This window comes from Phocoena sinus, chromosome 9, assembly GCF_008692025.1.
Source record: "Phocoena sinus isolate mPhoSin1 chromosome 9, mPhoSin1.pri, whole genome shotgun sequence".
Taxonomy (NCBI): domain Eukaryota; kingdom Metazoa; phylum Chordata; class Mammalia; order Artiodactyla; family Phocoenidae; genus Phocoena; species Phocoena sinus.
In genome coordinates this window covers 57,116,911-57,126,836 of record NC_045771.1, presented here as the reverse complement: position 1 = coordinate 57,126,836, position 9,926 = coordinate 57,116,911, and the positions used below count along the sequence as shown (strand labels likewise).

General features: G+C 39.2%; 1 protein-coding gene across 5 annotated transcripts in view; it reads left to right on the top strand.

Annotated features, from left to right (window-relative positions):
• The first annotated feature begins 545 nt into the window (after positions 1 to 545).
• Positions 546 to 9,926, top strand: part of LOC116759427 (sterile alpha motif domain-containing protein 9-like) — a 47,152-nt gene continuing 37,771 nt past the window's right edge. For 2 of the 5 annotated variants that reach the window (XM_032643180.1, XM_032643183.1), the window contains exons 1-2: positions 564 to 734; positions 5,825 to 5,957. In XM_032643180.1, coding sequence (XP_032499071.1) covers positions 5,927 to 5,957 — 31 coding nt within the window. In that variant the 5' untranslated portion in view covers positions 564 to 734; positions 5,825 to 5,926. Of the gene's footprint in view, positions 735 to 1,115; positions 1,184 to 5,824; positions 5,958 to 8,062; positions 8,393 to 9,926 lie in introns of all 5 variants that reach the window. The other 3 variants (XM_032643182.1, XM_032643187.1, XM_032643181.1) reach the window with 3 other exon arrangements.

The window sequence follows — 9,926 nt, the reverse complement described above, 5'->3', positions numbered from 1 at the left end:
TCTTCTCCCTGTGTCTTCACCCAGTCTTGTGTGTGTGTGTGTGTGTGTGTGTGTGTGTGAAAGAGAGAGAGAGAGAGAGTATGCAAGCACCAATCTCTTCTTACAAGGAAACTAGTCATATCTGGATTAGGGTCCACCCTAGTGACCTCATTTTAACTTAATTAACTCTTTAAAGACATTATCTCCAAATACAGCCACATTCTGAGATACCAAGGGTTAGGGCTTCAACATGTGAATTTGGGGGCGGGGTGCAATTCAGTCCATAACAGGCACTTGGATCACACTGAGTTTTTAATATTTTCCCAGTGTTTTTTTCTATAGGTGTTTTTTCACCTTGATTTCTTAACTCTTATAACTTGAAACTCTGGTGAATAGTTTCTCAGCAATGGTTCAACTTTATTGGTAATTTTTTGTGATGTTAATCTGTTAATATTTTATAACCATTAAAATATATTTACATATATTATAAATATATTTAATATTTTATAAACCTAGATAAATACATTCTGAAGCAAAACTGAAACTGTTCGCATTTCTACTTCCTCATTCTGCATCAGCACAGGGGCAGGGCATCAGGAGACCAGAAAACTTCACAACTTAAAGGCTTATTTTTAAAAAGGATCCTTACAATCATACATCTCCTACCCATTAGAAGAGGAATAAGAAAGCAAAGATTAAAAACCAACTATTTCAAGTTTCCGACATAAGAAGAGGAAGTTTTCAGAAAAATCCGGGTAAGTTTCTGAATCATTACGCTTTTATTTTTTATGCTTATGAGGAGACAGCTATTTTCATAAACTCCAGCTGTACTTCTTTTTATAATAAAACATGTGTTTGTGCATAAGCCAATTACTTGTAAAACTAATGAAAGTAATTAGAAATTTCAATGGGTTAAATACACATCAGTATATCTAACTGAAGCTAACTTTGTAAATGCTCTTCTGCAAAGAAATGGATCATTAAGTATATACATAAGGTGGCGAGAGTGTTTCTGGTCATGTAGGGCAGTGGGAAAAACGATACAGAAACAATGCAAAGAAGTTCAGGAAGTTAAGCATAAAAGATTGTAAAGGAACCTGTGGTTGTGTGCAATTATGCAAAATTCTGTCTTCCAGAACTTGAGATGTTACTAGAAGTTTTACATGTAATCAAAGATAACATCCTCCAGAGGCTATTTTTCAATGTAAGTGCTTCCTTAACATCCATGTCATACAGCAATCTGGTTTAAAAATTAAAATAAAAACTTATCCTCAGGAAAATAAAACCTAACTTGGCTTATGTGTGGTTTCAGTTCATCAGACCATCAGAGGAGTGTGTGTGTAGCCTTCCTGGGCAAGAGCCAGGATTCTGAATTGTCTCTCCCCACTATCAGCTCTAAGTCCTGTGGAGCAGAACAACTCCTCAGGGCATGGATATCTGGGGTGCTACTGAGGACGCCCCTGAGATGAGGGTGGGTGGACTTACCCCTAAGAGTACTTGTCCCTAAGAGCTCTGCTGATTTGTTACTTCTTGTTTAATACCTCAAGAGAGAAAACTGGAGGAGTCACTTGAGAATGGCATCCTATAGCTCCTTTGCCAATAATTAGTTACTACTAATAAGAAGATTTGTGTTCATGATTATTTCAAAACAGGAAGATGAGGGCCCTTAGGAAGCCAAGAGTTATATCAAGGCATTCTCAAAATTTGTCCAACCCAGTCATTTTAATCTTTATTTATCTCCAATAATATATATACATATGCTCTTAAAATTAATAAAGTATAAACTAGTTTAAAAGCATTCCTGATAGGACTTCCCTGGCAGTGCAGTGGTTAAGAATCTCCTGCCAATTCAAGGGACATGAGTTCGATTCCTGGTCCGGGAAGATCCCACATGCCGTGGAGCAACTAAACCCATGTGCCACAACTACTGAGCCTGTGCTCTAGAGCCCGCGAGCCACAACTACTGAGCCCACGTGCCACACCTACTGAAGCCCGTGCACCAAGAGCCCGTGCTCCACAACAAGAGAAGCCACTGCAATGAGAAGCCCACGCACAGCAGCAAAGACCCAACACAGTCCAAAATAAATAAATAGATAAATAAATATATTTTAAAAAGCATTACTGATAGAATATGTTCAAATCTTTATATGTTCACAACAGCTATCATGTGGGGAGAGGGGAGTTGAGCAACTCTTGACATTATAATCAGTCCAAGGATATTATTGAAGTTTAGTATATAATATTGAGACCAGGTATTCCTGATGTTTCCATTTAACAGAAGAAAAGACTCCATACTTGAGGAATAAATGTCAGTGACCTTATTTGAGAAGAATATTTCTATTTCCCTGGTATCTATTGGCAGAATCAGAACAAAACGAAGTAACAGAAAACTGTCACCTGTCAGATGGCACAAAGTTCCCTTTGCAACATCCCCTACGTTAGACACAGCACACAGTCACTGGTGGTATGAGGCCAAAGAGCTGTAAGAATAAGGGGCAGACTGCAGAGGGAAATTCTTGATGCGCTGCTTCATTTCCAGAAGGTTGGGCCCTATTGGAATTTTGTAGTCACTGGTTAAACCAAAAGAGAATATCTGGAGTCTGTCCTCTCAGTCTTTAGGATATGCAGAGAGAGGGGGATGGTTAAATTACTGAAAGAAGACTCTGGCTAAGAGAAGGTATTGCATCAGACCTAAACAGAGTGTGTCAGTGGAAAGGGGCAGGCCCCTCACCTGGAGATCAGCTTCCCAGAGCAGAGGCAGGAGATTAAAAGAGCAGAGGTGCTGAGGACCTAGAGGAAAAAGGAACCCATGCCGGGGAAAACCTGGTATGACAAATGGCTTCATTTGGGGACTGAGAATGACAGAGCAGAAAACTGATATGGGCTATTATGGAACTGGGGTACCTAGAAGGACTGGGGGAGGAAATGTATTCATTTTCTTTTCCTTTTGATAAAAACTTATTTTTCCTTTTTTTTTTTATATCTTTATTGGAGTATATTTGCTTTACAATGTTGTGTTAGTTTTTGTTGTACAACAAAGTGAATCAGCTATAAGTATACATATATCCCCATATCCCCACCCTCTTGAGCCTTCCTCCCATCCTCCCTAATCCACCCCTGTAGGTCGTCACAAAGCATGGAGCTGATCTCCCTGTGCTATGCGGCTGCTTCCCACTAGCAATCCATTTTACATTTGGTAGTGTATATATGTCAATGCCACCCTCTCGTTTCATCCCAGCTTCCCCTTCCCCCCGTGTCCTCAAGTCCATTCAATAAGCCTGCATCTTTATTCCTGCCCTGCCACTGGGTTCATCCGTACCGTTTTTATAGATTCCATATATGTGCGTTAGCATACGGTATTTGTTTTTCTCTTTCTGACTTACTTCACTCTGTATGACAAACTCTAGGTCCAACCACCTCATTAAAAATAACTCAATTTCGTTCCTTTTTATGGCTGAGTAATATTCCTTTGTATATATGTGCCACATCTTCTTTATCCATTCATCTGTTGATGGACACTTAGGTTGCTTCCACATCCTGGCTATCGTAAATAGTGCTGCAATGAACATTGTGGTACATGTCTCTTTTTGAATTATGGTTTTCTCAGGGTATATGCCCAGGAGTGGGATTGCTGGGTCATACAGTGGTTTTATTTTTAGTTTTTTAAGGAACCTCCATACTGTTCTCCATAGTGGCTGTATCAATTTACATTCCTACCAACAGTGCAGGAGGGTTCCCTTATCTCCTCACCCTCTCCAGCATTTATTGTTTGTATGTTTCTTGATGATGGCCATTCTGACCAGTATGAGGTGATACCTCACTGTGGTTTTGATTTGCATTTCTCTAATGATCAGCGATGTTCAGCATCTTTTCATGTCTTTGTTGGCCATCTGTATGTCTTCTTTGGAGAAATGTGTATTTAGGTCTTCCATCTATTTTTGGATTGGGTTGTTTGTTTTTTTCATACTGAGCTGCATGTGCTGCTTGTATATTTTGGAGATTAATCCTTTGTCAGTTGCTTCATTTGCAAATATTTTCTGCCATTCTGAGGGCTGTCTTTCTGTCTTTTTTTATGATTTCCTTTGCTGTGCAAAAGCTTTTAAGTTTCATTAGGTTCCATTTGTTATTTTTGATTTTTATTTCCATTACTCAAGGAGGTGGGTCAAAAGAAAGATCTTGCTGTGATTTATGTCACAGAGTGTTCTGCCTATGTTTTCCTCTAAGAGTTTTATAGTGTCTAGACTTACATTTAAGTCTTTAATCAATTTTGAGTATTTTTGTGTATGGTATTAGGAAGTGTTCTAATTTCATTCTTTTATATGTAGCTGTCCAGTTTTCCCAGCTCCACTTATTGAAGAGGCTGTCTTTTCTCCATTGTATATTCTTACCTCCTTTATCAAAGATATGGTGACCATATGTGTGTGGGTTTATCTCTGAGCTTTCTATCCTGTTCCATTGATCTATATTTGTGTTTTGGGGCCAGTACCATACAGTCTTGATTACTGTAGCTTTGTTTCAATCTTTTGTGACTAGATGATTGAAGCTAGAGTTAGTTCTGGCCTAACAGGCAGCACAGAAAAGAAAGTTCCCCAGATTTCAGTCTGGGATTCAAGCCACATAAAATAATTGACCTAGTGAAATGAGCAAAATCCCTTGACCCACAGACACTGCTAACTCAAGGGTTTTCAAAAATTCATTATCTTTTACTACTCTAAGAAAATATGTTATTTATTCGACAAATTTTTGTTAAGAAGCTACTATGTGTTAAGCACTGTAAAATAAGTGAACAAAACACACAAAAATGTTTGTCCTCATGAATCACACAGAATAATGGGTGGGGCAGAAAATAAACAAGGCAAACACGTTAAAATATATGGAATGGAATAGTTGATTGTGGTAAGTCTTAACTAGATTTTTTTAAAAGCCAGGTGAGGGATAGGAGACCTTGGGAGATGGGATAGTTTTCAGTAAGCTGGCAGAGCAGTGCCTCCGTGAGAAGGTGGCACTTGATAAAAGACCTGAAGGAAATGAAGGAGTGAACCCTGCAGGTGTCTAAGGACATTCCAGGGAGAGGAAACAAGTATAGTGCTGGAAGCAGGAGCAGGTGCCACATGTGAGGAGCAACAAGGCAGCCAGGGAGCTGTACCAGATTTAGAGAGAGGAAAAATAAAACTAAGATGTTATATCAGAGGGGTAACGGGGTGCCAGGTCATATGAGGCCTTGTAGTTCCTAATAAGGAGCTCAGCTTTCACTCCAAGTCAAACGGAAAGCCACTGGAAGGAGTGAACCGAATATTGGTATGTTATTTACATTTGAAAGGATCACTCTAGCTGCTATTTTGAGAAGCTCCCGAAGGGATCAATAACAGCAAGAGGGAAACTTGTGAGACAGCCACTCCTATAATTCAGGAGAGAGACATGGGGACTTGGACCAGCTGGTGGGAAGTGGTAGCTGGTAATCAGATGCTTGTTTTGAAGCAACCTATAGGAGTTTCTCCACATTGAATGTAGAATGTGGGAGAAGAGAAAGAGAAAGTATGCCTGCAACATATTTTGAATGTTTATTTTTTTTATTAAAAGTATCAGTATTTAGGAATATAGGAAGAGATGCCATCTAGCTGAAGGATGTTCTTTTAAATCTTCTATGTTTGAAAATTTTATAGTAGAAAGTTAAGGGGAAAATCTGTCCTGTAAACAATTTCTAAGCAACAGTCCAATCAACTACATTTTAATTTTGCTGTGATATCTTTTTTTTTTTAATGTAGTAGATTCTCAACAAATATACCCTCAGGTAAAACTAGGAAATGACCAGGTCTATTCTTCTCACATATCTACTTCCTCATAGATGCTTTCCGGGATGTGACTCCTGAAAATTCACAAGAAAATGCAACTCATCTAACTGCTGGAGATTAAAGAACCTCTTGAAGAACTATTTCAAGTTGCTGATATGAAAAGTAGAAGTTTTCAGAAAAGCTCTGGTAAGTTTCTAATCATTAAATATATCTGTTTCATCAACTTTCTTTGAAAGCTATCTTTAAAATCTAATTCTAAAAACTAAAGCAGAACTTTGGAAATGAATATACTTCCAAGTGTACATAAGCCATTTCTAGCAAAATGGTTCTAAAAGGAATGAGAAATCTCAGTGCTTTCATATACATATCGCCAGATGCCACTTGTGCTGACTGCAGAGTTCTTCAAAAAAAGAAATCTTCCAGCAAGCAAGGTGCAGAATGTTTCTGATGGTGGAAGGCTCTGGAGATGAAGCTAGAAGACCTAAGTAAAATGTAGTTCAGAAGATCAGGAATTCAAGCATATGAAACTGTATAGAAAATTGTGACCACATGCAGCTATGCAAAATTCTGTCCTATGTAACTCAAGATGATATCAAAAGTTTACATCTAGTTAAAGATGAAACCCTCCAAAGTTTAATCAACATTTTATTTAAGGCTTTCCTTCACAATTAGCTTGTACAGAGACTATGAAAAGAATTACATAATTTTAATGTAGTTAAATATAGTTCCAGAAAATGAAAGTAGCTAGGTTTGTAGTTTCAGTCCCGAAGAACATTAGAGCAGGGCATAAGCCTGCTGAGCTCCAGCCAGGACTTCGAGCATCCTTCCCTGGAGGTATGACTACCTGCATGCTGCCAAGGCCCAGCCTCCTAAAGATGGGGGTGGGCACTGGTTCTCACCCTGAAAGCTGCTAGTTTGATCCTTCCTTCTCACCCCACAAATGGAGAAAGTAAAAGTCCTTAGGGAATGGATCCTGAAAGTAAGTACTCATAAGGAGACCTCTAGGGTTCAAAATTTTCCCAGAACAGAATAAAGAAGGTAAAGTGTAGTTCTTCCCCCAGTTCCAACCAGAGCAATTCCACCTTTACCCATTTAGACACAGAAGTTTCATGTGCATTTCTTTTGAAGAAACAAAACAAACAACGAACAGCACTGGTTCTGGTCCAATTCCCCTATACGCACAATGAATGGGAAAACAGGTTGGCTGAGAGGACACATAATTTAATTATGACATAGTTTTCCTGATCACAACTCCTCCCCCTTTACTTACACTATGCAGCTTCTTGCCAAACATAAAGGTCCCTCATGTTAAAAAATATGCCAACACTCCAGAACATAAATCTGATCAGATAATGTTCATGAAAGGACTTGGTAAGCCTCAGAACAGTGAACTATATTAAGGTTCTATATAAATATTAACAAACCATCACTGAAAAAAAGGTTGAAGACACTGATGGGCCAAGGAGTTATGTCAAAGCATTATAACCTTTTTGCTCAAATCATTCTCACCTTGAATTAAATACATAGCTCCAAACCGAACATAGATCAGAGACCACATAAATTGCTCATGTAATTGACAGAGTACAAAATTCATCTGAAGGGGTTACCAAATGTATAGTAGCTTCAGATCATTATATATCTTCTCAGCTCCCATCATAGGAGTGGCAGCTGAGAAATTTTTTAATGTTATAAAGGGTCTTCATCTTTGAATAATGGGGGAACCTTTGAGATAAGGTAGAGATAAAAAGACAGGCTTGGGCTTCCCTGGTGACGCAGTGGTTGAGACTCCGCCTGCCGATGTAGGGGACACGGGTTCGTGCCCCGGCCCGGGAAGATCCCACATGCTGCGGAGCGGCTGGGCCCGTGAGCCACGGCCGCTGAGCCTGCGCGTCCGGAGCCTGTGCTCCGCAACGGGAGAGGCCACAACAGTGAGAGGCCTGCATACCGCAAAAAAAAAAAAAAGCCTTGCCGAGAACAGATATCAGTCACCCTATTTCATCTCCCTGGATAGAATTCCTCGGAGAATTGAAACAATAAAGGAGAAAGCAAGAAGGAACCTGTTCCCCTGTGAGATGGCGCAAAGACAAGCCCTCCCACCATCTCCATGTTACACACGGGCGTGCCCGTGGGCACGTGCGCGTACGCACGTACAATGTCTCTGGGCAAGTATAATAATAGCCGGTAAGCCGAAAGTCCTTCATATGCTGTTTTTTGTAGAATGCTGAGCTCGGGGGCAATTGCTGCAATCACTGGCTCAAACAGGAGAGAAAACCTAGAGCTTCTCTTTACAGTCTTTGGGGCGCCCATTGGAGCCGGTGGGTAGCTTACTGAGAGAAGACTCTGGCTAAGAGAAGATAGTGCCTCGGACCTGGGCAGAGCAAGTCTGTGGAGAACGATAAGAGCATCTCCAGAAGAAAGTCAGTTTGCCTAGGACAACCAGAGCAGTTCAAACGGCAGAGGATAACGCAGAGACCCTGTGAGTCGAGCTCACTGAGGACCTGGAGTATAGAACTCTGAAACAGGGTGAACCAAGACAGCCAGTGGAAGAAGCTTATACTTAGAAAATAGGCTTACAATGCAAGCCCACCTGTGCCAGTCATCCATAAAGTGAGCGTACACAGGTAAGTTAGAACCCTGTTTTCTCATTTGTCAAATGATAATAAACTTTGTTTGCAGGTGTCTGATGAGGATTAAATTGGGTAGCATAAGTTACATATCTGGCACTTGGTAAGTTCTTATTAGGAGGCAAATTTATTGAGATAATTCACATACCATAAAGTTATACAATTCAGTGGTTTTTGGTGTATCCACAGAGTTGTGCACAATCAATCTTAGAACACTCTCATCACCCCAGAAGAATTCCTGTACCCATTAGCAGTCAATCACCATTTACCCCATCCTCCAGCCCCTGGAAACCACTAATCTACTCTCTTTCTCTATGGAGTTGCTTATTTTGGACACTTCATATAAATGGAATCACACAATATGTGTTTATTTGTAAATGGCTTCTTTCACTTTGCATAATGTTTTCAAGGTTCACCCATGTTGTATTATGATGATTTCATTTCTTTTTACTGTCAAACAAATTCCATTATATGGATATACCACATTTTGTTTATTCAGTCATGAAAGGCAATTTATTTTTATGAAGCACTAAATAAATATTGCTTTATTGATCTAAGATGGGTGTGTTTTACCAAGTTTGCTGAGGCCTTCTTGAATTTAAATAATAGCTGTCCTTGTCACTCCATTTCAGTCTTTGGTTAAAGAAAGTTATTCACTGACACTCTAGTTCAAGCCCTTTCCCCTAAACATACAACATTTGTTTTCTCAAACTGTATTGTTTACCCCTTTTCCAATACTCATCTTCACATGTAGATATGTTGCAGTACATCAGTTTATATGATTTTAAATAAAAACAATATTTTCCAAGTAGTTGGAAAACTAATTATCACATTGGAAACAGGGAAATGAACAACTGGATGAAAAAACAAAAAACAAACCCATAGGGTTTTTTTAGTTCATTACTCATACCTAAATTAAGTATAAAATGAAAAAACAAATATACCCCAGAATGTTTCTTCAAACCATTTAAATTTTTATTTTTTCATTTTTATTTGAGAAAATAAATATCATTCCTGAATATCAAATATGCATGAGTTATCTAAGAGCCAGAATATCTTTAAACATGGTTGGCTTCTACTGAGCACTGTGAGGCCATGTTACAACACTTCCTGAAGGATGGATAAATACAGGCCCTTCGGATCAGCAAATCCTTTAGGGAACAATCATTCTATTTTCCAATATTAACAATACTTCCAATGTTTCTGCAAAACACATGACTAGATAAACAAAGAGACTGGATTAGAGAAAAACTTACAGTAAGCTTGGTATCACTCTGAAGGGATAACTGGTATATTAGTTTGGAAATACCTATAATAAGAAATGCACGCCCAATGTGGAATTTTAAATCATGTAAATAGTATTTTAAGTTACCAAAAAGACTCTTAGCAAAGAGATATGTAACAAGAGGCAAGAAAAAAATTTTTTTTGGCTGCACCACATGGCTTGCGGGATCTTAGTTCCCTGACCAGAGATGGAACCCAGGTCCTGGCAGTGAAAGCACCGAGTCCTAACCACTGGACCTCCAGGGAA